The 28000-nt window shown below is 63.6% G+C and overlaps 1 long non-coding RNA gene and 1 gene segment (V, D, J or C); one reads left to right on the forward strand and one right to left on the reverse strand.

Annotated features, from left to right (window-relative positions):
• Window positions 1–1278: 1278 nt before the first annotated feature.
• The window catches only part of LOC125104225 (immunoglobulin alpha-2 heavy chain-like), a 401593-nt gene continuing 374871 nt past the window's right edge, over window positions 1279–28000 (reverse strand). Inside the window, 3 exon segments of the C gene segment in view lie at window positions 1279–1737; window positions 1919–2263; window positions 2438–2743. Coding sequence covers window positions 1343–1737; window positions 1919–2263; window positions 2438–2743 — 1046 coding nt within the window.
• The window catches only part of LOC125104256 (uncharacterized), a 37321-nt gene continuing 36134 nt past the window's right edge, over window positions 26814–28000 (forward strand). The window contains exon 1 of the long non-coding RNA XR_007128627.1: window positions 26814–26878. This is a non-coding gene — a long non-coding RNA (uncharacterized LOC125104256). The remainder of the gene's footprint in view (window positions 26879–28000) is intronic.

Here is a 28000-nt window from a genome sequence, read left to right on the forward strand (position 1 = left end):
CCATCCATCTATCCATCCCTCCCTCCCTCCCTCCTTCCCTCCCTCCATCTATCCATCTGTCTGTGCTTCCATCCATTACATGTCCTATGATCTGTCCCTCTGCTGCCCTGCCCATCTATGTACCCTTCCTCCCCTCCCCATCTCCCTAGAATATGTTTCTGAGGGCCAGGTGCTGGCTCCCCGGGTGGCTGGAGCACTTTCTCTATGGCAGCATTTCCCCCAATTAACCTGTTGCTCCCCCTATTGTCCTTTGGTGACTGGACCCTTGAGAGGGGAGCAGTGGCCATGTGGGTAGGTGTCCCCACCTCACTTTGGCCCTGGGAGCTGAGGGAGGAAGCCAGAAGACTAGGCTCCCTGGGGAAGCCCAGAAGGTATCTGAGACAAGAGCAGGGGCCCCGCTGCCCCCTGGTGGGAACTGCACCGCCAGCTGTCCCACGGTGGCTACGGTTCTGCGTCTATGTTCCATCTCCCCAAACCTCCCTTCCTGCCAGAAAGTCTCTAGCAGAAGCTGCAGAGGGGCCTTGGGTGGGAGCTGTCTCTGCTGACCCCTCCCCAGCCTGCCCTCCTGTCTGTGGTTTGGACTGCCCTTGGGCTCAGGAAGGGGTGAGAGGCTTGAGTCTGGGGGTCAGGCAGGGGGCAGGGGCTGCCTGGGCGGGGTTTGTGGAATCGGGCCCTGAGCTGTGCGCAGTGGGGCACACAGGAAAGGGTATGGGGCATCTTGCCGGGGCCGGGGACTCCCTGCACCTGGAGGGCACATGTGTGTGAGCGTGGGGGGACTGCGTGCACGTGGGTGTGCCGCATGCAGAGCAGTCTGGAGGGGGGTGGCTTCCTCGTCCAGGGCACCAGGGGGCCGTCCTGCAACTGTGTGCCTTGCACCCACCAAGGGTGGTGTGGGTCCCCCCGGAGTCCTGCCATGACCCGGGACAGCGACACCTGCCTCTTCAGGGTCCCCTGTTCCCCTGCCTCCCTCTGGTCCCTCCCGGCTACCCCTAGAGGCCTTTCTGAGATACAAGCAAGCGCACCACTGCCCACGGAGGGCTGAGCTGGTGCCCTGCTCTCAGGGCTGGCCGCGCTGTGCACCCTCACCGGCTGCCAGCCCCGGGCTCTGCTCCCAGCTCGCCTGCCGTGTACCATGCACACACACTGACGCTCACACTCACACACGCGTGAGCCCACGGTGTGAAGGCTTGTGAGGCTCAGGGAAGCAGATGTCCTTCCGTCCTCCAGCCCTCCCCTGCCTCGGTGGCCAGAGACCCCGAATACGGACAGACAGTGGCCTCAGGGGGGCCCGGGGTCACTCCGGGCGAACACGGACTTTATTCAGGGAGGACGGGTGGGCGTTTCAGTAGCAGACGCCGTCCACCTCTGCCATGACCACAGACACGTTGACGTGGGTGGGTTTACCCGCCAGGCGGTCGATGGTCTTCTGGGTGAAGGACAGGGGCAGGGCCTCGTGGCCCACCATACAGGAGAACTTGTCCCCCTGCTTCCAGGCCTCAGCGTCGACCCGCAGCACGCTGGTCACGGCGAAGGTGGGGACGCCCTGGCCGGGCTCCTTCAGGGAGTCCCAGGTCGTGTACTTCTCCGGGGGCAGCTCCTGGGTCCCCTGTAGCCAGCGGACCAGCACGTCCTTGGGGCTGAAGCCCCTCACCAAGCAGGTCAGCGACACCAGCTCGTTGAGGGCCAGCTCCTCCGACGGCGGCGGCAGCAGGTGGACCTGGGGCCGGAAGGTGTTTCCTGGGGAGCAGAGAGCCAGGTCAGGGGTCTGGGGTGGCGGTGGGGAGGACCCCCTCTGCCCCTGGGCACCCCGGGCCCCGGCTTCCCTTTGTGAACCGCGGGTGGGAGCGCCCAAGCCCCGGGCGAGAGGGCGGAGGCGGGCGTGGGGGCCGAGCTGCGCCTCCAGAGGGTCTGCGCCCACCTGGGAGTTTGCTGATGTTGCCGGTTATCGGGCTCTTGGACTCGGGGTGGGTGGCCGTGCAGGAGAAGGTGACCCCACGGTTCCACGGCTCTGCGCAGCCTGGCAGCACGCTGGACACGCTGTAGCAGCCGCAGGAGTCCCGCTCGGGGGCCTTCTGGACCGCGTCCTTCCCCCCGGAGGGCGTCCAGCTGAAGGAGGCTCCCTTGGGGTCTTTCAGGCCACTCAGCGTGCACGTGAGGCTGGCATTGGAGCCCAGAAGCAGATCCTCAAGGGCGGGCGGGTGAAGTGACAGGTGGGGCTGGTTACATGAGGGACAAGGACAAGGCGGGGGACTTGGGCCTGGAACGGAGAGAGAGATTGCAGCAGGTCAGGGCGCCCCTCTGCCCGCCTGCCCTCCCCAGCCCCCACTCCTTCATGGGGCCTGTCTCGGCAGCCCACTCCTGCCCTGGTGTGGTGCCCTTGGGGACAAAGTGGCACGTGGTCACGGAATAGGGTGGCCCCGCCTCCCCGCCCTCTGACCTTGGCAGGGCACAGACACAGGCTTGCTGGGGTCGGAGAGGTGCTGAACGTGGCACTGCAGGGACGACTCGACAGGGCACTGGTCGGCTGGCAGGGTCAGCTGGCTGCTCATGGTGTACAGACTGCTGGCCGTGGCCTTCACAGGGGGGAAGTTCCTGACGGACGCGCCCTCCTTGCCGGGGCTCCAGGTCACGTTCACGGGCTCCGGTGGGAAGAACCCCTGCACCAGGCAGGCGATGACCACGTGCCCGGCTTCGTCACGGCTTCTGAGGCTCAGCGGGAAGAGAGTGGGGCTGGCTTTGGGCTCTGCAACACAGGATGCTCTGTGAGGCCGTGGGCAGGGCCCTGGACCCCGACACAGCCGCACAGGCCCAGCACAAAGCCCGATTCTTCTGTGCTTTGGAGGAAACTTGCACGGAGACCGCTAGGGACTGCCCCAAGCTCCCGCAGCTCACGTGCCAAGGACCTGGGGTCGGAGCCAGAGGCCTGTGTCCCGCTGCACTGACTCTGGACACGGTCCTCAGGGTTCTGCCACCACCGCCTGGACATGCAGCTTGGGGAAGGCCTCAGGACCTGTGGTGATTGAGCGTGGCTCTCCCACTGCAGAAGCTGCTGAAGCCTCAGCTTCCCGTCTCTCCACTGGGTTCTGGGGCTCAGGAAAGGAGGGCCCAGAGGGAGGGCACAGGCCAGGACAGGGCAGCCCAGGAAGTGAGCCTGCACCACGGCCTCTTGGCTGTGCAGGGGGTCTCACGGGAGGAGAAAGGGCTCCTCCGGGGACCCCATGGTACAACCCCATGGTGTAGCCCCCATGCCCCCTTAGAACACGGGGAACAGCCTGGTTAGATCTCTGGGGGTGATACAAATGCAGCGTACCCTTCCTGTTGGCCTCAGTCACTAGCCCAGCTCAGCCCAGCCCAGCCCAGCCCAGCCCAGCTCAGCCGAGCTCAGCCGAGCTCAGCTCAGTTCAGCCCTGTTCAGCTCAGTTCAGCCCAGCCCAGCCCAGCCCAGTTCAGCTCAATTCAGCCCAGCAGAGCCCAGCTTAGCCCAGCTCAGCCCAGTTCAGCCCAGTTCAGCCTAGTTCAGCCCAGCCCAGCCCAGCTCAGCCCAGTTCAGCCCAGCCCAGCCCAGCCCAGCCCAGTTCAGCTCAGCAGAGCCCAGCTCAGCCCAGCTCAGCCCAGCTCAGCCCAGTTCAGCCCAGTTCAGCCTAGTTCAGCCCAGCCCAGCCCAGTTCAGCCCAGTTCAGCCCAGTTCAGCCTAGTTCAGCCCAGCCCAGCCCAGTTCAGCCCAGCTTAGCCCAGCCCAACCCAGCTCAGCCCAGTTCAGCTCAGCTTAGCCCATCATAGGCCAGCCCAGCCCAGCCCAGCTCAGCCCAGCTTAGCCTAGCTCAGCCCAGCCCAGCTCAGTTCAGACCAGCCCAGTTCAGCCCAGCTCAGCCCAGCCCAGCCCAGCCCAGCCCAGCTCAGCCCAGCTCACCCAGCCTGGGTCAGCTCAGCCCAGCCCAGCCCAGCCCAGCCCATCTCAGCCCAGCTCAGCCCAGCTTACCCAGCCTGGGTCAGCTCAGCCCAGCCCAGCCCAGCCCAGCCCAGTTCAGCCCAGTTCAGCCCAGTTCAGCCTAGTTCAGCCCAGCCCAGCCCAGTTCAGCCCAGCTTAGCCCAGCCCAACCCAGCTCAGCCCAGTTCAGCTCAGCTTAGCCCATCATAGGCCAGCCCAGCCCAGCCCAGCTCAGCCCAGCTTAGCCTAGCTCAGCCCAGCCCAGCTCAGTTCAGACCAGCCCAGTTCAGCCCAGCTCAGCCCAGCCCAGCCCAGCCCAGCCCAGCTCAGCCCAGCTCACCCAGCCTGGGTCAGCTCAGCCCAGCCCAGCCCAGCCCAGCCCATCTCAGCCCAGCTCAGCCCAGCTTACCCAGCCTGGGTCAGCTCAGCCCAGCCCAGCCCAGCCCAGCCCAGTTCAGCCCAGTTCAGCCCAGTTCAGCCTAGTTCAGCCCAGCCCAGCCCAGTTCAGCCCAGCTTAGCCCAGCCCAACCCAGCTCAGCCCAGTTCAGCTCAGCTTAGCCCATCATAGGCCAGCCCAGCCCAGCCCAGCTCAGCCCAGCTTAGCCTAGCTCAGCCCAGCCCAGCTCAGTTCAGACCAGCCCAGTTCAGCCCAGCTCAGCCCAGCCCAGCCCAGCCCAACCCAGCTCAGCTCAGCTTAGTCCAGCACAGGCCAGCCCAGCCCAGTTCAGCCCAGTTCAGCTCAGCCCAGCCCAGCCCAGCTCAGTTCAGACCAGCCCAGTTCAGCTCAGCTCAGCCCAGTTCAGCACAGCTCAGCCAAGCTCAGCCCAGTTCAGCTCAGCTCAGCCCAGCTCAGCCCAGTTTAGCCCAGCACAGGCCAGCTCAGCCCAGCCCAGCCCAGCCCAGCCCAGCTCAGCCCAGTTTAGGCCTGCACAGGCCAGCCCAGCCCAGCCCAGCCCAGCCCAGTCCAGCTCAGCCCAGCACAGGCCGGCCCATCCCAGCACAGGCTGGCCCAGCCCAGCTCATCCCAGCTCATCCCAGTTCAGCTTAGCTTAGCCCAGCTCAGCCCAGCTCAGCCCAGCTCAGTTCAGCTCAGCCCAGCTCAGCCCAGCCCAGCCCAGCTCAGCCCAGTTCAGCTCAGCTCAGCCTAGCTCAGCCCAGTTTAGCCCAGCACAGGCCAGCTCAGCCCAGCCCAGCCCAGCCCAGCCCAGTCCAGCTCAGCCCAGCACAGGCCGGCCCATCCCAGCACAGGCTGGCCCAGCCCAGCTCATCCCAGCTCATCCCAGTTCAGCTTAGCTTAGCCCAGCTCAGCCCAGCTCAGCCCAGCTCAGCCCAGCTCAGTTCAGCTCAGCTCAGCTCAGCCCAGCCCAGCCCAGCTCAGCCCAGCTTAGCCCAGCACAGCCCAGCACAGCCCAGCCCAGTCCAGCTCAGCCCAGCACAGGCCAGCCCAGCCCAGCACAGGCCGGCCCATCCCAGCTCATCCCAGCTCATCCCAGCTCATCCCAGCTCATCCCAGCCCAGCCCAGCCCAGCTCAGCTCAGTCCAGTTCAGCTCAGCTCAGCCCAGCTCAGCCCAGCCCAGCCCAGCTCAGCCCAGCCCAGCACAGGCCAGCCCAGCCCAGCTCAGCTCAGTCCAGCTCAGCACAGCACAGACCAGCCCAGTCTAGTGTAGCCCACAGCAGCCTTAATTGTACTTATTCTGGTTTTCTGCTCTGTGAAATCTATGGCCTCCAGGCCAACCTTCCTTTCTTCCTCTGGTCTGTGTTGGTACTTATTCTCCATCCTCCGGGGCCCAGCAGGGTTCGTTCAAGACGGCCTGACTGATGAGATGAGGTCTGAACCGTATTCGGACCCACCTGCTCGAGGTTGCCTGGGGTCCATCACATCCGAGAGGCCAGGCCTCCTTCTGCCCGGTGGCCCTGTGCTGCATGTCCATGGGCCCGCCTCCCTGGAGGATAGAGGCCACAGCCTGCCGTATGCCGGCCTGATGGCTGTGTGGTCCCAGCAGCCCCCTGCCCTGCTCTGGGGTGCTTGCCACTGCGGGCAGCTGAGGCTGTGAGGGGTGGGCTTTGAGGGATTGTGTGACTCTGTCTGGCCCACGGATGGGGTCACTTGCCCACTTCCTGTCCCACCAGCGGTGGCTGCTCCCCTCCACGTCATGTCTGGTCTGTGGTCTGGCTGTGGTGGGGCCAGGTGTATGTGGCCTGACCTGTGCGACCCCCAGGAGCCTGGCTCTGGTCTGAGGCCGTGTGGGTGGGAGGCGGGAGCCCTGGTGGAGGTCGGGCTCCATGTGGCTGTCTGGTGACCGAGACGCAAGGAAGCAAGGCTGACATGGACACAGAGAGGTGTTCAGGGACACTGAGGTAGAGGCGGTCTGGGAGGTGGAGATGGGGCAGGGATGGGGGCCGGAGGGACAGGGCTCGCCCAGTGATCCTGGTGAACCAGCCAGCCTCAGGGGGTGTGAGGGTGAGGAGCCATGCCAGCACGGCCACAGCCAGGGGCTGCTCTTCCTCAGCCAGCGCTCGTGTGGCCGGGGCCCATCGTCCAGCTGGGGAGGGGCTGGGTGCTGTGCCTGATGGGGCCGGAGCCCGGGTGGGGGAGCTGAGGGGCCGCCTGTGCCACCCTCCAGCCCAGGGCTCTCGGGCTGCGTCCCTGTTGCCGGCTCCCCGGCACCCTGCCTGGCCCTCCCGGCTGCTCTCCTGGGTCCTTCACTGGATCCTGCGCGTCCTCAAGCATGGATGGTTGTGGATGAGCCCATGGCCCGCCCCCCGGGAAGGACACCACCAGGGGGAGCGGTAGCAAGTGCCAGTCTGAAAGCAGGTGTCTCCCGAGCACGCTTCCTCCTGTGCGCTGGGGCGGCGGCTGCGGGAGAGCAGGAGACGGACGCAGGTAGTGGGGCCGGAGGGGAGCCCTGGGGCCCCTGCGTTGTCACCGGTGAGGGACAGTCCTCCCTGAGCCGCAAGTCTCTTGTCCCTACCACCCCCGCGTACCCCGTGAAAACACCACTGCCTGCATTGCAGATGTCTGTGCCTGGAGCCTGCCGCAGGGTCAGCCCGACACCCCTGCACTCGGTGCCCTCTGGGGTCCCAGCACTGGACGCCCCACGGCGATCGCCGTTCCCGGGTGATCTGAACTGGGGTGCGCAGCACCCAGAGGTCGGGCAGGCGTGGTGGGACACCTCCTCCCTCAGCCTCCCTGTCCCCAGCCCAGACACTGGCATGTGGGCATTGTGGGCACACACGGCCCAGAACACAGGCCACAGGAGGTGTCCTTTGGACTGAGATGTGACGTCAGGGTACTGGCTGCCTGCCTGCAGCAGTGAGTGGAAAGAGCTGGGACTCGGGGGGCACCTGGGTGGCTCAGTGGGTTAAGCCTCTGCCTTCAGCTCAGGTCATGATCCCAGGGTCCTGGGATCGAGCCCCGCATCGGGCTCTCTGCTCAGTGGGGAACCTGCTTCCCCCTCTCTCTCTGCCTCTCTGCCTCCTTGTGGTCTCTCTCTGTCAAATAAATAAATAAAATCTTAAAAAAAAAAAAAAAAGAGCTGGGACTCGGGAGAGAGGCCGCCTCGTGCTCTGCTGAGAGGGACTTGCGCCTTCCGCGGGCCAGGGGCTGTGTCTGGCAGGACGGTCCTACTTGGAGTGGAAAGAGGAAGGAGTCCTGTCGTTCAGCTTGGCTGAGGCCTGCTGGCTGGGTGTGCAAGTGTCCTGGGGCTGCCGGCAAGGACCACAGGCTCAGGGCCAGAGAACAACTGAAATGGAAACCTCCTTCCACAGCTCCGGAGCCGAGGCCTGAGGTCCACGGGGATGGGGCCGCCACCCCTCCAGGTTCCAGGAAAGGCTCTTCCTGCGTCTTCCAGCTCCTGAGGGCCCCAGGCGCCCCTGGGCTCGTGGCCCCTCCCAGCCCCGCCCCCACCATCATGGGGCTTCTCCTCTCCGTCCGTGTCCCTCCTCAGCCTCTTGTAGGGACACCCGCCATCACACCTCGGGCCTGGCCCATCTCATCTGAAGTGCCTCAGCGTCAACCACACCTGCACAGACCCGTTCTCCAACAAGGTCGCATTCACAGGGTCCAGGGTTTAGGCCGTGGACATGGCTCTCGGGGGCCAGCATTCGGCCGACCGTGCCGGGTTCATGACAGAAGGAAAGAAAGAGGGACTGAGGGACCCTGAGAAGGCCCTTTCCTGCCGGGGGGGCCGTGAAGGCAGCATCCCTGGCAGCGTCCACCCCGCGGCCTGCTCTCGGGCTGGGCGCCCCGTGTGCTGGGCTCCACGGGCCCTCCTGACCGGCGACCAGCACAGCGGCCTCCCTGGCTCGGGGTGCATGCACTCGGCCGCGTGCGATGGCCTCTGGCTCTCACGGTCGGTGTGAGCCCAGCCCTTGGCCTCATGCTGGGGTCCATGGGGCAGGCCTTCTGATCTGGGGCACCAGAGAAGGAAGACACTCAGCTCTGCCCTTGGGGGACCCTCGGTCCAGGAGACGGGCGGGAGGTACCCAGGCCTGGGCTCCCGAGAACCTTGCAGGAGGGTGGGGGTCTCGACAGCGCAAAACGGACAAAGCTCTCTTAGAATTTTATTCTATTACCCATCTGTGAGTCTGTCATCTCTCCCCCTGTCCGTCCACCCGTGTACCTGCCCACCCACCGTCTGTCCCCACCCCTCTCTGTCCGTCTGTGTATCTACCGTCCATCCCTGCCCCCTCCCCGTCCCTGCCCATCGCTCTCTCTGACTCTCTCGAGCCACCTATGTGTACTTTTGGGCCATATCCAGTTTCCGGCTACAGAACTTTCCTCCCCCCTTGCCACGACTCCACAGGGGTCTGGGCCATGTGCGGAGAATACAGGGCCTGTTCCTGCCTGGCTCCCTTTTGAGCAATTTTAAGGGAAAAGGGAAGGTGTTCCTGGAGGCCCGGGAGGGCAGCTGCTGGGACCCGCGCGGGCCCGGAGGTGGCATTTAGGGCGGGGTTTCTCCCATCAAGAGGTACAGATCGGCGCGACCGAGGACATTCCGGGAGGCTCCAGGCCATCTCCCGCGTTTAGTCCAAGCGAGGCCGCGTGGCTCCGACGTCACGGGGACGTGTCTGGATGTGTGCGAGTTTCCTGCAGGTCGCCCGTGGCCGGAGCGGACGGAGAGGGTGTGCTGGGGGCAAAGACGGAGCCGCTGGTCTGAGGTCGGGTCCCGGCCCTGTGAGCTCGGTCGCCGTTAGAGCAGAGCCTGGCCGGGCGCTTGGGATGGCCGTACCGCGGGCGTCTCCTTCACTGGACCGGTGTGGGGCCGGTCTCCTGAGAGCACGCGTGTGCACCCGTGTGTGTGCGTGTGAGTGCGTGTGTGCGTGCGTGTGCGCGTGAGAGCCGGGCGGGGCTGTGGCGTGGCCTTGTCCTGTGTTCAGCCCCCACACCTGCTTCCTTGATGTTCTTTTCAGGTCAAACCCTCCAGGTCTGGAATTGGCGTCACACCTGCCGGGTCCTGGGAGTTGTGCCCTGGGCGGGAGGCGAGCCGCCATGGTCCGACCCCCTCAGCCTGCACTCTGGCCTCACTCAGGTCCCTCCGTGGTCCGTGTCCACGTCTGTCCGAGTCCGCATCCAAGTCTGCGTCGGTGTCCAATCTGTGTCCACATCCGTGTGGCATTGGTGCATGGGGCTTGGGGCACGGCCCTGAGCGATGGCACCAGCTGCCTGCGTCCTCCTAGTGGGACTTTGGTAGCTCCTGAATCTTTTCTTCTGACTCTTGGCCACATGGTTTTTCCTTTCTGCAAAGGGCTGCTCCCGTGCTCCCTTGTCCTGGGCCCTGAGCACTCTTCGTAGATGAGGCAGCCTGTCTTCGGGTGTGCTGACATGGTCTCCCCGTACCCAGTGCACTGGGCAGACACCCTACGGGAAGGCGCCTCCAGGCAGGGAAACCAGCTCTTCATTCTCATGCCCAGCACTGTGCCTGGCCGATGGGCGTCCCTCCAGCCTTGGCTCCTGGGCTCCAGATTGCTCGGGTTTCTTCTGGAGGACGGCGGTGGCCAGTCCCGGCGGCTCTGGCTTGCATGTCTTGCTCAGCTCATGGGGACCTTCAGGCGGGATGGCGGGTTGGGGGCCAAGGACTGGCCCATGTGTGTGTGCTCAGTGGGTGGACAGATGTGGGGACGGGGGCACCAGTGGTCCCTGGAGGCTGATGGTGGTCCTGACTTTGGTGTGTGTGCAGCTGCGTTTCTGTGCTCTCCTGCACTGACCCCGGAAGAAGCTGCTTCGGGTTTGCCCGGGGGATGCTGTGGGTTTTACATCAGCAAGGGAAGGGGCAGGGAGTCTTGGCTGGAGATGAGCAGAGCAGGTGTGACCGGACTGAGCTCAGTGTCTCAGGGGGTGTCGAAGGGACGCTAGCAGCGAGCAGCCGACTACTCACCGGGGGCTTCTGGCCCTGAACTGGCCCCTGCTCCCTTCCCTCTGGCCCCTTGGCCACACCCTCGGGGACTGCCTCCCACCCCCTTAGGTCAGGAGACGCCTCTCCCAAAGCACACTCAGGTGGCGTGGGATGTGTAAGAAGGAACTTTACTGTGAAACTCAAAAGGGAGGCAACGGGGTTGCCAAGGTGGAGCGAGAGGCGAGGTGAGGCCTGGGTGGACGGGTTGGGAGTTGCTGGTTGAGGCGGGACCCGTGGGGAGCTCCTTGAGCTGGGAGAGCCCTCCTTCCCCCCGGAGTCCTGCACGCAGCCCTTAGCAGGCCCGCGGCTTCTCCCCAGGAGCTCTTCTCTGTCCTGCAGCATGCCAGGGGCTGCCAGTGGCCAGGGGGAAGGCTGGGTAGGGGCTGGGGCTGGGCACAGGGGTGGGCATGGGGACCCGGTGCTAGGGAGGTGGGCCTGAGTCTGGGAGCCGAGGTCGTGTCCTGGACTTGGACTCTGCATCCTGGGTTCAGGTCTAGATGCTGCGTGGCGAGTGGGCTGTGGGCTTTACGCTCCTTGTGCTCTGGGGACTTCTCCGTGAGAACAGGAGCAGCCCTGACCCCAGGACCAGGGAGGAGCCCAGGGCTCCATACCCAGGCCCAGCTCAGGTCACTCTGTGGGAAGGGCTTGTGCCCAAGGGGCCTGGCATCCGGCTATGGTTGGTCCCCTGGGTGCCTCGGACCTTGGAGCCTAGCTGGAAGTTTCTGGATGTCTGTGTGCTGGCCTTGCGCGTCTGGCTCTGGCCGCTCTGGGGACGTGCGTGCTCTTGTCCTCCCGCTGCCAGCAAGCAGACCGCCTCCAGCCCGGGGAGGGAAAGCGCGGCCTCACTGCGCTGTGTGTGCGCCTAGTTGGCCGGCCGCGTGACGTTGGCGTAGTCTCGGACGGCCTGTGGCTTCTCCTGCAGGACGGCGGCCAGGACCCACTTCACCTGGGGGGAGGGCGCGCGTGAGGACGGCTCTGCCGGGAGCACTCCCCGGGCCTCCCACGCCCGGGCTGGGGGGGCCCCGGGCTCCCACCTTGAGCAGGGTGACGGCGGCGCCGTAGCTGACGCAGAGCAGGAAGAGGGTGACGAAGGCGAGCAGGCTGGCCCACAGCTCGTCCAGCTCCGCGCTCTCGGCGGACTCCGCACACAGCTCCTGGAGCTCCAGCTCTGCAGGCACGGGCCAGTCAGCCCTCTCTGGTCCAGCCTCAGCATGGGCCGGTGGGGGATGGCAGGCTTGGCCCCCCGCCCCGAGGAGGGGAGACAGCAGTGACGCCCTGGCCTCGTCCAGACTGCTCGGAGCTGCCCCTGGAGGCCCGGGGGTCTGAAGCCCCATGGCTTTGCAGGTGTGGGGTGACCTGCCCTCTCTCGGTCCACATCCCCAGCCCTGGTCCAGGCACCCAGCAGCTGTGCTGTCCCTGCATGGCCTGTGGACCCCCTGCCTGGCCTCCCAGCCCCATCCCCACTCAGTTTTACTCGTGGCAGCCTGAGGACCTCAGCAGCTGAGCTCGCAGGACCCGGGGTGGCCCCGGGAATCCATGCTGTGGGTGCTCAGAGGGGCTGGCCAGGCCATGTGCACCTTGTTGAGGCCTGAGGTGCCTGGAGCTGCCCCCTGGCCCTGTCCCGGGGCCACTGCTGTCCCCTGGTTCCTCCTGCCATGGTCCCATTTTCCCTGCACAGTGGGCCTCAATGCTGGAGAGTGATGGCCTCTACATGGTCTGGGGCTCCCATATGGGGTGAAGGAGCCCAGTGCCTCCCGCCTTGTGTCTTCTGAACGCGGGTCAGGTGTGTGCCGCTCTTCAGACAGACGTAGTGTGTGCACGTGTGCGTGTGTGCGAGCGCGGCGGGGGGGCGGGACGTCGGGTCTGGGGCTGCGTGAGGCCTGCACACAGGTTTGGTGAATGACGGGGCTGGGCTTGGACCCCGGCTCTGACCCCTTCATCCTCCCGCCCTGGGATGGGGCCTGCAGCCTGTCCTGGGGTGCGGGTCGGCGGAAGAGGAGACGGAGTCCACACTCCAACCTTTGGCCTACGTGAATCCATTCGTCCACTGGCTGAGGGGGGACTGGGGGGCCGGGGCCATGGAGGAGGGTCCCCGGTGGAGGAGGGAGCCCTCTCCATGGCTGTCTTGGGTCTACTGGCCCACGTGTGACAGGGAGGAAGGGCGAGGGAGGGGCCTGGGTGAGGAGCAGGCCGTGGGGGCCGCGTGCAAGCTCCTGGGTGCTCGCTGTGGGTGGTGAAGGTGGAGCTGCCCTGGGACTTGCTGTGGCGGACGGGTGGCTGGGGTGGGTGTGACCTCACGTGAGGGTGGGGGCCTCCCCGGGGCAGTCCGGGTGGCGTGAGGCCGAGCACGATGGGGTACAGGTGCTGACCCCGGCCTTGCTGACCACACAGGCAGGGCAGGAGCAGTTAGAGGTGAGTTGTGGGAAGAGGCTTGGCTCAGGCCCCAGTGTGGGGTCGGGGGCTGGCCAGGTCTGCGTGTATGAGGGAGGTGACAGCCAGGGGACGGGTGGGGGCCTTCTGGGGTTTCTGCCTGCGGGTGCCAGCATCGGGGTCTGACTTGGCCCATTTCTGCACTCAGAGGGCCTGGTGTGTCCAGAGGGCGGACCGGAGACTGGGGAGCGGGCGGTTGGAGGCGGAGAGCTCTGGGTCCTCCAGGAGAGGGAGGGGCCGCGGGCTCGCTGGGGTGTGGGGTCCCTCCCCAGGGACCCCCAGCTCTTCAGGCTCCTCTGAGAGGGCACGACCACCAGCGGGGTGGCAGGGAGGGCCCCGTGACTTGGGTGGTGACGGTGGGCCGAGCCAGCCCGCAGCCCTGCCGCACCCCTCCCGTCCCGTCCTGGGGTCCCTGCCTCTGTGCCGAGACGTCCCTGCTCGCAGCCCTGCCCGCCCCCAAGAACGGGTGCGCTCAGGGCTCTGAGCGGACACTACGGTGTTTATTGACAAGGAGGGAGGGAGGGTCTGGCCGGCCCCCTCCCCTGTCCCGGCCGCAGGCGCCTGGGGCGTGGGGAGGCCGGCAGGGGAGGGCGCATCATTTACCCGGGGTTTTGGAGACCGTTTTCTTGACGACTCGCGACTCGGGCAGGGCCTCGTGCACCACTTGGCAGGCGAAGCTGTTCCGCTCCTCCCAGTCCCCCCGGCTGACCTCCAGGCGGCTGAAGACGAAGAAGGCGCGCCTGGCACCCGCAACCGCGTGGGGCCGCGTGGTGGCCTGCTGGCCCGGCTGGACGGGCCTGTCATTTCGAAGCCATTGCACCGAGATGTCCGCGGGAAAGAAGTTCTGGATCAGGCACGTGAGGGTGACCCTGTCCGTGGTCCCCTTGTCCTCCTCCGGGGGCAGGAACACGTAGACCTCCGGGGCCGCTCGCTGGCCTGCAGGCAGGTGTGGGGTCAGCCCAGGCTCCCGGGGGGGGGGGAGGCCTGCCCCCTCCCCTGGGCCTGGGGCTCACCAGGGGTCTTGGCAATGGAGCGCACAATTCTCTTGGGCAGGTCCGGGTGGTTCACCGTGCAGTGGTAGGTCTCGCCCTCAATCCAGTCCTGTGTGTCCACTGGCAGGGTGGACGTGACGCTGACCGTTCCGTTGAACTGAGTCTCCTCCTTCTGTCCGTCTGGGTGCACGGGTTCCCCGCTCTCCCGGGACCAGGTCAGGCTCATGCCCTCCGTGCTGGCCAGGTCCACCACCAGGCAGGTGATCTTGGGCGACTTGTGGACATACAGGTCCAGAGGGCTGGGCGGGCTCAGGTAGCTGCTCACGCCGCGGGGGTCGGACTCTGCCATGTGAGGGAGGGGCTGCGTGAGGACGGGCTGCGGCCCTCCCGCCGGAGCCCCGCGGGTCTGGGTGTCGATGGGCGGGGTGCCCGTACCTGTGCACTTGAGCGCGTGGTCCTCAAAGTTGTAGCCCTGGTAGCTGACCCTGCAGGTGTAGGTTTTCTGGGACACCCACTCGCCCTGGGTGATGTTGAGCTCACTGTGGGTGGAGGTCACGTTGCCCTCCTTTGTGCCCGGCGCAGTGTAGGAGAACATGTTTGTGACCCTCTGCCCGTCCACCAGCCAGATGACCTCCATGTCCCCTGGGACGTAGCCGGAGATGAGACACAGGAGCTGGATGGTGGTGTGGGTGTCGCCCAGCGGGTTGCAGGAGGAGTGGAAGAGCTTCACGGAGGGTGGGCTGAAGTTCATGGCACAGGCTGGGGGTGCAGAGGTGGCGTGGCGTTGGCCTACCAGCGCCCACGGAGCTCGCCTGCCAGCCCGGCCCCACACACGCCCAGCAGGACCAGGCAGGGTGGCGTGGGAGCCCACCCACCGCTCCCCCCCTCCCGTCCCTCCTACCCCAGTGCCCGGCTCACCTCTGAAGGTCTTGTTGATGGCGGGGGACGCCGCGAGAGCCACGCTGCAGGTGAACGTGTGTTTGGCCCACTCGCCCCAGGAGGTCACCTGGCTGATGGCGTTGTGGAGGCCGGAGGTCTGGTCGAAGGTGGCGGGGACGGTGGCAACACTCTTGTTTAGGGACCCCGTGTCCCAGGTCACGGTCACCGGCATCGGGAGGTAGCCCGTGACCAGGCAGCCCAGACTCACTGCGGTGGCACCGGCCATGCCTTTGCAGCAGGGGGTCAGGGGGAACACGGACAGGTCCCGGCTGGTGGCTGTGAGACAGGGCTGGCGTCAGCTCCCACCTGGGCACCCCCGTCATGGGCCGGGCCCCCTGCTGACCCGGGGCCTCCCGCTCCCAGGCCCCTGGGGGAGGGGTCTGAGAAGGAGATGCGTGGGGCAGACATGGGGGGCTCTCACATCCCTCCTCCAGCTTTGGGGGACCAGATGCTCGTTTGGGCTCTCATTCCCTGATTCTGCTGGAAACACCCTCTGAGGAGCCGTTGTGCTCCTGTCGGAAGCAGTGGCTGCCCTCAGCCCTGAGGGGCAGGAATGTGGGGTTCTTGGGGCATACGGGTGTGTGACCCCTCTGCCCCTGGCCAGCCAGGACTCTCTGGTCCCTACTGTCCCTGTGGAGCTTCCAGGGACCCTGACCAGGGACCCCATTCATGGGGAGAAGACCCCAGAACAGTCCCCCCCCCCCGTCGGTGACCTGGGTTTACCTGTGCTCCCCTGGCCCTGGAGCCCAGACCCCAGCCCACGCTGGCCCTGCCTCTCAGCTCCCCTCTGCCCTCCTGTCCAGGGAGACCCGTCCCATGGCCTTGTGTGGGCACCTCTGAGTCCAGAGAGACAAACCGGCACCACGTCCAGCCTCACTAGCTTGGCGCAGGTCCGAAAAGCCAAGGTCCAGGGGCCCACCTTGGTCTAGCCTGGCCCAGGTCAGCCCAGGATATTCCATTTCAAGCCAGACAACTCACTGGGGTTCAACCAAATTCATTCAGCTCAGCTCAGCCTGCTGGCCGGGCTCGTCCCCTGCTTGGCTGCGATCATGAGAATCCCACGACCCCAGCCACTGGGCCTACAAGGCTGGGGACTTCATGTCTCCAGGGAGACATGACTCAGGGAGTCATGACTCATGACTTCATGACTCAGGATGCCTGATTCAGCCAGACCAGACCCACCAACAGAAACCCACTGAGCCCGCCTCAGCCCAGCCCAGCCCAGCCCAGCCCAGATTAGCACAGTTCAAGCCAACCCTGTCTAGCCTGGCTCCCCTCAGCCCAGTCCAGCCCAGTTCAGCCCAGCTCTGCTCAGATCAGCCCAGTACAGCCACGTCCAGCCCAGCTCAACTCAATCTAGCCCAGTTCAGCCCAGTACAGACCAGCTCAGCTCAGCCAAACCCAGATCAGCCCAGTTCTGCCCATTTCAGCTCAGCTCAAAGCTCAGCCCCACTCAGTCCAGCCCAGCACAGTTCAGCCCAGTGCAGCCAAGTCCAGCTCAGCTCAACTCAACGTAGCCCAGGTCAGCCCACCTCAGCCCAGCTCAGCCCAGCTCAGCCCAGCTCAGCTCAGCTCAAGTCAACTCAGCTCAGCCCAGTTGATCCCAGTTCAGCCCAGTTCTGCTTGGCACAACCAAATCCAATTCAGCCCAGCCCAGCCCAGCCCAGCCCAGCCCAGCTCAGTGCAGCCCATGTTAGCACAGTTCAAGCCCACCCTGTCTAGCCCGGCTCACCTCAGCACAGTCCAGCCCAGCTCAGCCTAGTGCAGCCCATGTCAGCCCAGTTTAGCCCAGTACAGCCCAGCCCAACCCAGCCCAGCTCACCCAGCCCGGTTCAGCTCAGCCCTCTTTAGCCCAGCTCAGACCACCTCAGCCCAGCCCAGCCCATCCCAGTTCATCCCAACCCTGTTTAGCTCAGCCCAAGTCAGCACTACTCAGTCCCACCCAGTGCAGCTCAACTCACCTCAACCTAGACCAGCTGAGCTCAGCTCAACCCAGCTCAGCCCAGTAGAGTTCAGCTTTGTCCAGCCCAGCGCAGCCTAGTGCAGCCCATGTCAGCCCAGTTTTGCTCAGTACAGCCCAGCCCAGCCCAGCTCGACTCAACCTAGCCCAGTTCAGCCCAGAGCAGCCCAGCTCAGCCCAGCACAGCCGCGGCAGCCCTGCCCACGTCAAACAGGCTCAACTCCTTCAGGCCAGGTAGCCCCTTTGTTTCCCAGGCTCGTCTCGCTGGTCCCTGGTCAGGGGCCCAGGATTTTCTGACTCAGCTCAGCTCAACGATGGTACGTGTGCCACAGTTTAGCTTGGCCTGGTTCAGCTGGGTGAGCCAAGGGAGCCGACCCAGGACCGTCCTCCCAGGCTGCCTCGGATCTGCTCCGTTAGACCTGCCTGCCCACGCTCTGACCGTCCCGCTCAGCCCAGCCCAGGATGGTCCCCGCCAAGGTGGACTTTCCACCTGACCCGGGTCTCCCTGGCTCCGTCCACTCAGCTCAGCTCAGGTCACATGGCTCAGGAGAGCCCGGCTCAGCCACAAGCACCCAGGCTGCGGAAGCCTGTCTTACTCGAGGCCTGCGTGGCCCACCCTGCCCTGTCCAGCAAGCTCGCCCCGGCTTAACTCAACCCAGCTTCCCTCAGCCCAATTGGTCCTGTAAGATCAGCCCAGCCTGGCCCGACTCAGTCCATGCAGGGCAGCACAGCTCGGTGGAGCCCAGAGAGACCCGCTGGCCCAGCAGGGCCCGGGGTGGGCCAACCCCTTCCACAGAAATCCTTCCCCTCAAGCGGCACTGGGCCCGGCCCAGCAGCCTGGCCCTCCTTGTCGACGCTGCCTCACGCTACCCTGTTCACACACCTGTGGATGTGGCCGGTGCCGCCTGCCATCCAGTCCAGCACAGGGGCGGCTTGCAGGTGCTTTCCTCTGACCCTGGGCTGCGGTCACTGCCTTGCTTGGCTGCAAACAAATCCATGCTCAGGGCCCTGTCCGCGCCCTCTGCGCAGTCCTCCACCCTCTTGGCCTTGGGCGCTGGCCTAGCCCTGTCGTGTCTGAGGTTCTCGGCCCTGGTCTTCCGCAGGTCAGTGCTGGGCATTCTCTTGCTCCCCTGTGTGCCTGTGCAGGGAACAGACACCTGGGAGACGAACAGTGACCAGGAGGCGCTGTCCCTGCTGGCCGGGCAGTGGTCCGTGCAGCCCGCCCCTGCTGTGGCTGGGGCCAGCCCCGTGGCTGTGGTACCCCAGGGGCCTCTGTCAGGAGCCCGTCCTGGCTGTCCACAGCTCTTGGGACAGGCTCCCGGACGGCTGAGGTGAACCGTCAGTAACCATGGCTGATATTTTTGCGTCCAGATACTCGGCCCTGGGGGAGGGGAGCTCTGCCTCAGTGCCCTGGCTAAAAACGGGGTGGGAACCCCCGGGGGCCTCTGCAGCCCTGGAAATTCCCCTTTCTCTGTGTGTTCGTGGGAAGTGTGTCAGCAACGTTGGAGTCCAGGTGAGCCCTGTGCCGTGGACGCAGTGGGCTCCTCTCCGTGGCCTCTCGTGTGCTCGCTCCCCCGATGCCACGGCTGACATGCTGTGCTGCACACACCGTGGTGGTCACCGGGATGCCCCAGGAAGGGAGGGGGCGCCGGGCGCCATCACTGCTGTCCCCAAGGCAGCCCTGCGAGGAAGGGGTCGTGGCTGCTTTGGGCACGGGAAGCCACAGCCTGCGTGGCCACGTGCCTGAGACGTGGATGCAGGGGTCCTTGTGGCACGTTCCCTTGTTCCCAGTGTCCCACTGCCTGGAGGAGTGGGCTGGGGGTGAGTGTGCAGGGCGAGAGTCCCCCGGCCCGCCCTGGGCGTCCTGCTGGCAGGGGGCCTCCCGCATCGTCCTCACACCCCTTCCCGAGCCCGTGTCCTGCCGCTGGGTCTCTTACTGGGGCTGCAGTTGGGTGGTGAGTCCAGGGAGGACCGGCGGGGACTGTGGGCAGGCTGGGTCCACCGTGCGGTTGGCCGGCGGCCCCGGAAGATGGCTGTGTCTGGTGCAGCTGGGGTGGACTGTGTCATGGATCTGTGGGTGTCACCACGGCTGTGGGGACCACGGAGTGGCATCGGATGCTGGTCCTTTGGGGCGGCGTGCACTGTTGACGCACCAGTGACGTGTGTGCAGCTGTGGTGGTCTGGGCTGGGCCTCACCCTCACACTGCGGGCATGTCCTGCAGGCCTGTGTGTCCCGGAACCCCCGGAAAGGCTGAGCGTCCACTCGGGGAGGCCGCGATGGGGGGCCCTCCCAGCGTGCGCTGCCGCCGGCCCCGCTCCCCGCGTGCACTCCTGCGAGGCCTCGTGTGGCCGTTTGGAGCGGGAGACACCAGGGACCCACCCTCTGGGCCCAGCAGCCGAGGGCCAGCACTGCCCGTGCGGGGAGGCTGTGTGGAGGTCGCCTCTGTCAGGTGTGGTGCCCTCGGGGGGACACTCGGGCTCATTTAGAAGACGGGAGATGCTGCAGCGTGGTTGGGCCGGACAGGCCTGGACGGAAGGCCTGGGGCAGACAGGGCCCAGCCCGACCTCCCTGCTCCCCCAGGGCAGCCTGACCCACCCTTGGCGCTGGGTCAGGTGCTGCGTGGGAGGCGGAGGGCGAGCGCCCGGTTCCTTGGAAGGGCCCACGGTTCTGAGAGAAACCACAGGGCAGGCAGAGCCCCACCCTGCAGCCTGCTGCCCCCGCGGGCCCAGGCCAGGTGTGGCCAGTCCGTGCAGCCTGCACCCAGGGGAGCGTGCCGGGCCTGGCCTCCACGGCAGCCCTGGCCCACCCTGGCGACCCCCTTCTCATTCTTCCCCGGCTGGGGGGCTGGGGCCGCCGTGCCCAGCCGGTCTCCGGGCTCTGTGCCGAAGACACAGGATGAACCCTGTGGAGGCTGCTGCTGGCCCTGTTGGCAGCCCAGCCGCCCTTGGGGTCCTGCGGTCTTGGAGGACAATGATCTCATCTCCTCCTGGGTCCCACCGAGGCAGCTGAGCTCTGAGCTCACGTGTCCGTGCTGACCCCGCTCTGCTCCTCTCTGGGGCTGTGGCCCTGCCCTGCCTCCAGCATCACCCTGGCTCGTCCCCCTTGTGTCCAAGAGCAGGCCTGGCTGCCCCACCCAGCAGTCACTGTGCCCTCAGCCTCTGAGGCTCTGGCGTCACACCTTCCTGCCTGTAGAGGTGCCGAGCGTGGCCCCACGAAGCTGCTCCTGTATTCACTGGCCTGGGGCGGGTCTGCACCGAGACGTGCTGCTTCTCAGCTGTGCCCGTGTGCGCGTGGGAGCCCGTGTGTGTGTGGGAGCCTCTGTGTGTCAGCAGCTGGAGCCTCTGTTCTCCTTCTTAGTTTCCTCCACAGGTGCCCAGTCAAGAGATCAGCTAAGGGTTTGAGGAGAGCTTACATGCAGATTTTGGGGTTCACCCTCGGTGGCTCCCTCCCCCTAATTCCCAGCTATTAAGTGTGGTCCCGAGCCCTGTGCCCTGCCCTGCACCCAGGACAGCAGCGGTTTCTGCCCGTCTTCTGGCGGCACCTGCCACAGCACTGGACTTGGTCCTCACGCGGATCTTTCGAGGGAGCGAGTTTCTCCCGTGTCTGCTCACGGCTGGTGTTTCTCCGCAGTCTCTTGGTCTCCACCGGCTGAGTGCTGCTTCTGTTTCCTACTTGCTGCCTTTGAAGTTTGCTCTGGTACTAGCTGCTGTGCTGCTGTGGGAAGGAGAACCACTTTCTCTCCTGTGGTTTCTCAGAAATGATCACTTTCCGTGTAACTGGAGAGGCCCAATATCCTTCCCACATTTAAAAAAAATTTTTAATTTTTAAAATTTCTTTTCAGTGTTTCAGCATTCATTGTTTTTGCACCGCACCCAGTGCTCCTGCAGTCCGTGCCCTCTCCAATACCCACCACCTGGTTCCCCGAACCTCCCACCCCCGCCCCTTCAAAACCCTCAGATTGTTTTTCAGAGTCCAAGTCTCTCATGGTTCACCTCCCCTTCCAGTTTCCCTCAACTCCCTTCTCTTCTCCATCTCCCCTTGTCCTCCATGCTATTTGTTATGCTCCACAAATCAGTGAAACCATATGATAATTGACTCTCTCTGCTTGACTTATTTCACTCAGCATCATCTCTTCCAGTCCCGTCCATGTTGCTACAAAAGTTGGGTCTTCATCCTTCCTGATGGAGGCATCATACTCCATAGTGTATATGGACCACATCTTCCTTATCCATTCGTCCGCTGAAGGGCATCTTGGTTCTTTCCACAGTTTGGCGACCGTGGCCATTGCTGCTATAAACATTGGGGTACAGATGGCCCTTCTTTTCACTCCATCTGTATCTTTGGGGTAAATACCCAGTAGTGCAATGGCAGGGTCCTAGGGAAGCTCTATTTTTAATTTCTTAAGGAATCTCCACACTGTTCTCCAAAGTGGCTGCACCTTCCCACATGTTTAACGGTGACTGGGATCTGTTGTGAAACATCTGTTCCGTTCCCGTGTCCATTCTCTCTCAAACTGTGTGATTGTTTCCAGTTGACTCTCAGGAGGGCTCTACGAGTTCCGCATACTCTGTCAGCTGCAAATGCTTTCAGGAAATTCTGTGCCAAAGTCTGAATGGACCCAAAGATGACTTCTTATGTATTCAGTGGAAATAGAACATTGTCTCATGTGTGTGGGCTGATTCGGTGGGGGCTCAGAGCTTTGCACGGTCTTGGAGCTCTCCTACAGTCTGGGAGCTGTAGGCAATGGATGGCAATGCAGATTCTCTTCTCTGGAAGGACAGTCCACTCCTGCCTCCCCGGGAATAAACCTGTCACATTAGAAAATGCAACTGTGGGGCGCCTGGGTGGCTCAGTGGGTTAAGCCGCTGCCTTCGGCTCAGGTCATGATCTCAGGGTCCTGGGATCGAGCCCCGCATCGGGCTCTCTGCTCAGCAGGGAGCCTGCTTCCTCCTCTCTCTCTCTCTGCCTCTCTGCCTGCTTGTGATCTCTGTCAAATAAATAAATAAAATCTTAAAAAAAAAAAAGAAAATGCAACTGTGTATCAATGTTTCTTAGCATTCTTGATTCAACTATAGAAATGAGATACTTTGATTCTACTGAATCGATGAATTTAATAAAGATTTGAAAGACATTTTTTATTAGTCCATATGGGAGTCAGGATCACACCATGTTTTGGACACTGTCCTGTAACGTAGCACACCTGTCTTCTCCCAGATGGCCCCAGTTCTCTTGGGCCCACGAGGTTCTGTGGCCGGGGGGCAGGGGACCAGGTACACAGGCGCGGGCCCAGGGCAGCCACACCACTTCCTCGGGAGACTGTGCCATGGGGTGCACCCCTAGTAAAGCGTCCTTTGACCCCGCAGATTGGGTTCTTCTGCTAGGGAACCTTAGGGGCCCAGATGATCTCCACTCACGGCACTTGTCACGATGGTCCTTACTTGTTGGTGGAATGATTTCCTAATATCTGCCTTTGCCCAGGTATGTCAGTCCCAGAAAGCACACCTGCCCCACCGAGTAGAGTGTGCTCGCTGCTGGTGCCGATGGCACAGCGGACCTCTGCTAAGTACTTACTTAACAGATAAAAGGATGGCATCTCCAGAGCCTTCCCAGGGCTTCTGTCCTCTCCCAATGACCCTGAGTTGCAGGAACCTCCTCCTGTGACTGTCCCCTCCTGTGACTGTCCCCAAAGGCAGGGGTCGGATCAGGAGGTTGTTCTACATCCCCCCCAAGACGTAGTGTGGACAGTGCATGAGCGCTGTGGTCAGAAGACATGGTGCAAACCCTGGCACCCTCCCCGCAGGCAGGGGCTGAGGCTCTCCGAGGCTGCAGTTTCTTCCAGGTAAGACAGTGACAGTGGCCCCACCTCTCGCATTGTGAGCACGGAGCGAGAGGAGGTCCGAGTGACCGTCAGTCTCCCACGCTCACCCAGCCAGGCTATTCAAGCAGACAGCATCCTACCTGTGCAGGGAAATCAGTGCACTTCAGGGAGAGGACATGGTCCTCCATAATGTGGGTGGGCCTCATCCAAGCAGTCGAGGGACTGAAGGACAAAGCCCGAGGTTTCCTGGAGAAGAAGGAGTTCTGCCCCAAGACTGCAGTGTTAGCTCCTGCCTGAGATTCCAGGCTGCTGGGCGGCCCCGCAGGTTCCCGATGTCTGGTCGACACCCACAGGCAATGAGCCAGTTCCTGGAAAGGAGTCCCTCTAGGTCTATGTGTCTGCCTCTAGCATAGTTCAGCTGTACTTGTAGGGTTGTGTCTCTGTGTCCTACCTCTCATCTCCTTCCTCCCGGTTCTGTTACTCTGGGTCTCTATCTCCTACATCTCATCCACCTCCTCTTGGTTCCATGTTGTAGGACAATATTGGAGGGTCACAGGTGGGAGCCTCAGTGCCTGGTGGGAGGTAGTTTTCACAGAGTTGGCATTCTAGCCCTGAGGGTGAGGGCATAGTTGTGCCAAGGGCCTGGTGCTCATCCAGGAGGGCACGGGGTCCCCAGTTGTGGGAGATGCTGGCATTCCCATGTGAGGCAGGTGGGATGGAGGCTGATCTGTGGTCCAGGAGATGGGAGTGGAGGTAGCCCTGGGACCGAGAGGAAGAGGGGGCTGGGCAGTCTGTGTGGCCCATTGGCCGATTGGCTTCTAGGTAGAAGTGTAGGGTGAAGGGGATAGAGGGTGTGGTACTGAGGATACTGAGGCACTAAGGGCAGTAGCCTAGAGCCCCCAGGGTCCCTGAGGGTTGGAATGTTCTGGACACTTGCTTTCTGTCCCATGGCCAACCTAAATCATGTCCCCCAAATTCAAGACTTGAAGGCTTGACCCCAGGACCTTGGAATGTGATGGTATTTGGAGACGGAGTCTTTGGAGAGGTGATAGGGTAGAAGGAGGTCATTCATCCAATCCAGTGTGGCTGGTCCTCAGTATGGCCTCTTGTTCTTGTAAGAGCAGATGATGAGGGCACAGACATGCACAGAGGGCTGGTCATGTGAGCACAGGGGCAGAGGCCCCAGGCAAGGTCTGCGTCTCTCCCGCTGGCTTCCAGGATTGTGAAAACAGAAAAGCATGTGGTTGAAGCCACCAGACGGTGGCTCTTTTGTCTGGCCGCCCGTGCTGGCTATTACACACCCAACACATGCCTCTTGCTTCTGTCCACGGTCGGGGCTGGCAGCCCCTCCCGCACCCAGCACCAGGTGGCCCCTGGGCCTGCATCGATCCTAGATGCCTTCCTCACCCACCGGGAGCGCCTGGGGCTGTGGGGGTCCTGGCCCCCCGTGGCGGGAGGGAGCCAAAGCACGGTGTGGCCAGGCGGGGCTTTCACCAGGAGCATGAACACAGGAAGACTTTTCCCAGCAAGTTATGGAATTTTTCAGGATATTTTATTGTCGTTAAAGAAAAAGAGAAGAAACAGTAAAGGACATTTTCACGCTTCGGAAATTTCACAAGAAGAAATCAAGCTACCCAAGCTACAGCAGCGGGGGTCCTCTGAGTGATGGGTGTGCATTCTCTCCCAGGGGCACGGGGGCCCTGCTTCTCCTCCCCTGCGTGGTCGTCTCTCCCGTGTCGGGGCTCCGATCGGGCACTCGTTCAAAGGCCGGGTGGAGAACCAGTCCTTGGCGTCTGCCTGGGTCAGGCCCCAAGGCCATGGGCACTCTCTCTGGTCGTCTTGTCTCTGCCCCCAGCTGCCCAGAGCAAGCAGGCATTTCTGCCCAGCGTGACTCGGGTCCTGGTCACAGGAGGGTGCAGGCTGGGCCTGCTGTCCTGGCCTCTCCGCACCTGCCCAGCTCTGTCCACTGAGGCTGCGTCCCACCCGTCTGGGGACCAGGTCACCAGACCCCACTGCAGGAGGCCAGTCTGGCTGCCGTCACTCCTTCCCCCTGTCCCCGGGGGGGTCCTGCAGTGGCCACAGGCCTGGGCCCTCCTCTGCACATCTCCTCCAGTGGAGAAGGTCTGACTGACCATCCGTGGCACACCGGAAGCCTCTCTGTGGGGTGATGGTGGCCCATGGGCTCCTCAGGATCTGAGACAACATGCCTGCTCTGGGGATGTCCTGCCTCCTGGAGCCCGGCCTCGATGGGGTTTGCATGGAGGCCGGTCCCTGCCCCGATGGATGCTGGGACTGCCAGCCCTCTGCCGCCTCCAGGATGACCGTGCACGTGACCCCGGGGCCGTGCTGGTGAGGGCCATCCTGCCCTGATGGGTCAGTGTCCACGCGGCCCCAGCAGTGACTCGGTGGCCGCTGAGGAGGGGTGAGCAGTGTCCATCAGCTCAGGTTGGGGGCGCAGCCTGGTGTCCGGTGGAGTCTCCAAACGGGGCGTCAGGGGCAGGAGCAGCCCACGGTGCCCGGCAACCCTGAGGGTGGAGGTCAGGTCCAGGGCGGCTGGGAGGTCGGAGGGTGGCACGCTGGGAGGTCAGAGGGGCAGGCCTGGCAGCAGGCCGAGCGGCACGAACCAATGCGGCCGGTTCCCGTGGGGGGTCGAGGGCAGCCCTGGACACCCGCCACGAGGACCGGCCCTAGGCCCCCTGGCCGATCATGTTCCGGTAGTCGGGGACGATCGTGTGCTTCAGCTGCACCACCGAGGAGAAGATCCACTTCACCTGCAGCAGGCGGGCGAGGGCGTGAGCGTGGCCGGGACCCCCGGGACCGCCCACCGCCTCCCGCCGGAGCTGGGCCCCACCCCCGGGACCACTAGAGGGCTGGCGGTCCTGGTGGGGACGGCATGCGGACGGTGAGGGGACAGCGAGGGGACAGTGAAGGGACAGTGCGGGGACAGCGAGGGGGCGGCGAGGGGGCAGAAGGGGACAGCGAGGGGACCACGATGGGACAGTGAGGGGACAGCGAGGGGGTGGTGAGTGGGCAGCGTGGGGACAGCCACTGACAAGTGTGGGGACGGTGAGGGGACAGGGTGGGGACTGCAAGCGGACAGCATGGGGATAGCCACTGGACAGTGTGGGGACAGCAAGGGGATAGCAAGGGGACCATGTGGCAATAGCGATAGGACAGTGTGGGGACAGTGTGGGGACAGTGAGGGGGCAGCGTGGGGACTGCAAGCGGACAGCATGGGGATAGCCACTGGACAGTGTGGGGACAGGGTGGGGACAGTGAGGGGCAGTGAAGGGACAGCGAGGGGACAGCGAGGGGACAGTGACAGACAATGTGGGGACAATGTGTGGACAACATGGGGACAGCTGGGGACTGTGGTGACAGTGATGGGGCAGCATGGGGTCATCAGGAGGACAGCGTGGGGACTGGGTACAGTGTGGGGATAGCGAGGGCACAACAAGGGGACAGTGTGGGGACAGTGGTCCATCGTGTGGGGACAGTGAGGAGTCATCATGGGCACAGTCTGGGGACAGTGTGGGGACAATGAGGGGACTATGTGGGGATAGTGTGGGAACCGCGAGGGGACAGTGTGGGGACAGTGGTCCATCAGGTGGGGACAGTGAGGTGTCAGCATGGGGACAGTGTGGGGACAATGAGGGGTTATCATGCGACAGTGATGGGACAGTGAGAGGGCAATGTGTGGACAGCATGGAAACAGCTGGTGACTTTGGGACAGTGATGGGACAGCATGGGGTCATCATGGGGACAGTGTGGAGACACTGGGCCATCATGTGGGGACAGTATGAGGACAGTGTGGGGACAGCATGGGGATGTGAAGGGACTGCATGTGGACAGTGGGCCATAGTATGGGTACAGTGCGGGGTGGGTCAGAATGGTTTAACCAGGGGACAGTGTGCAGACAGTTTTGGGTCAGTGTAGGGACAACATGGGCATGTGAAGGGACTGCACGTGGACAGTGAGGGGACATGTGGGGTCAGTGTGGAGACAGTAAGGGGACAGGGAGGATAGAGTGTGGGGTCAGCATAGGTACTGTATAGGGATTGCATTGGGACATGTAGGGTACAGTGTGAAGACAGCTTGGGGATAGCATAGGGACAGCATGGAGTCAATGTGGGGACAGGGTGGGGGCCACTTTTGGGTCACTGAGGGGATAGCGAGTGGACAGTGTGGGGACAACGTGGGAACAGGGTGGGGACAACACGGGGACAGTGTGTGTCAGTGAGGGCACAGTGTGAGGACAGCATGGGGATAGTGTCTGGTCAGCATAGGGTTGGCATGGGGTCAGTGTGGGAACAATATGGGGAAAGTGTGTGGACAGCATGGGGACAGCATTGGGATATCAGGGGGACAGCACAGAGATAGGCTGGGGATAGGCTGGGTACAGTGTGTGGACAGTGTTTGGACAACATGAGGTCACTGTGAGGAAAGTGTGGGGACAGTATGGGGACAGTACGGGAACAGTGTTGGGACATCATAAGGACAGCATAGGACAGCATGGGTGCAGCATGGAGACAACATGAGGACAGTGGGGACAGCATGGGGACCACATAGGGACAATTCTGGGTCAGTGTGTGGCTAGCATGGAGTCAGCATGGGAATAGCATGGGGACAGTGTAGGGAGAGTGGGCCGAAGTGAGGGGACAGTCAAGGACAGCATGGTGACAACATGGGGACAGTGTGAGGATGGCATGGGGACAGCATATGGACAGCATGTGGACAGCGTGTGGACAGCATGTGGACAGATGGGGATAGCACGTGGATGGTGTGGGGACAGCACGGGGACAGCAGGCTGCAGTGAGGGGACGTGTGGGGACGCCCACCTTAAAGAGGGTCACAGTGGCGCTGTAGCACACGCTGAGCAGGAAGAGGGTGATGAAGATTGAGATGGTGGTCCACAGCCCGTCCAGCTCCCCATCCTGGTCCTCGGCACAGCTGTCGTCCAGGAGCAGCTCTGGACAGGAAGGGGGTGGTCAGTGCTGTGCCTGCCCCAGGGGTGATTCCCTGGGGGACAGTCACAGCCCTCTGCAACCTCAGGCGCCAGCCTCAGCACCCCTGGCTCTCCAGCTTGGGTCTGGTCAGTGGGGGACCCCCTCCCTCTCTGCTCTGCCCTGTGCTGGGACCCTCCTGGGGGAAGGCGCCCTGACTGGCACATGTCCTCTTCCCCTGGGGGCCAGGTCCAGAAGGTGGGGGGAACTGGAGAGCCTAGGGAAGGGCTGGTCAGTGTCGGGGAGTGTCCGAGAGAAGGAGTGGGTGGGAGCATCAGGACAAGCTGGGTGTGGGGTTTTGTGGATGTTGGGAGGGGTGCAGTGCCCTGGGGCTGGGGGCGCAGGTCAGTGTGGTCAGAGTGTGGATGAGCTGCTGAGAAGCTGATGGGTGCTGGAGGGGTGTGGATCGGGCTGGTGTCCACGGTGAGGGTTCCCAAGACCGGCTCTGGTCTGGGCCCATGCAGGTCGTCCCGTGTGAGGCCTGTGTGTGTACACACGTGTGTCTGTAGTGCACATGCGAGCGTGCATGCATG

Source organism: Lutra lutra, chromosome 7 (genome assembly GCF_902655055.1).
Source record: "Lutra lutra chromosome 7, mLutLut1.2, whole genome shotgun sequence".
In the NCBI taxonomy this organism is placed as follows: Eukaryota; Metazoa; Chordata; class Mammalia; order Carnivora; family Mustelidae; genus Lutra; species Lutra lutra.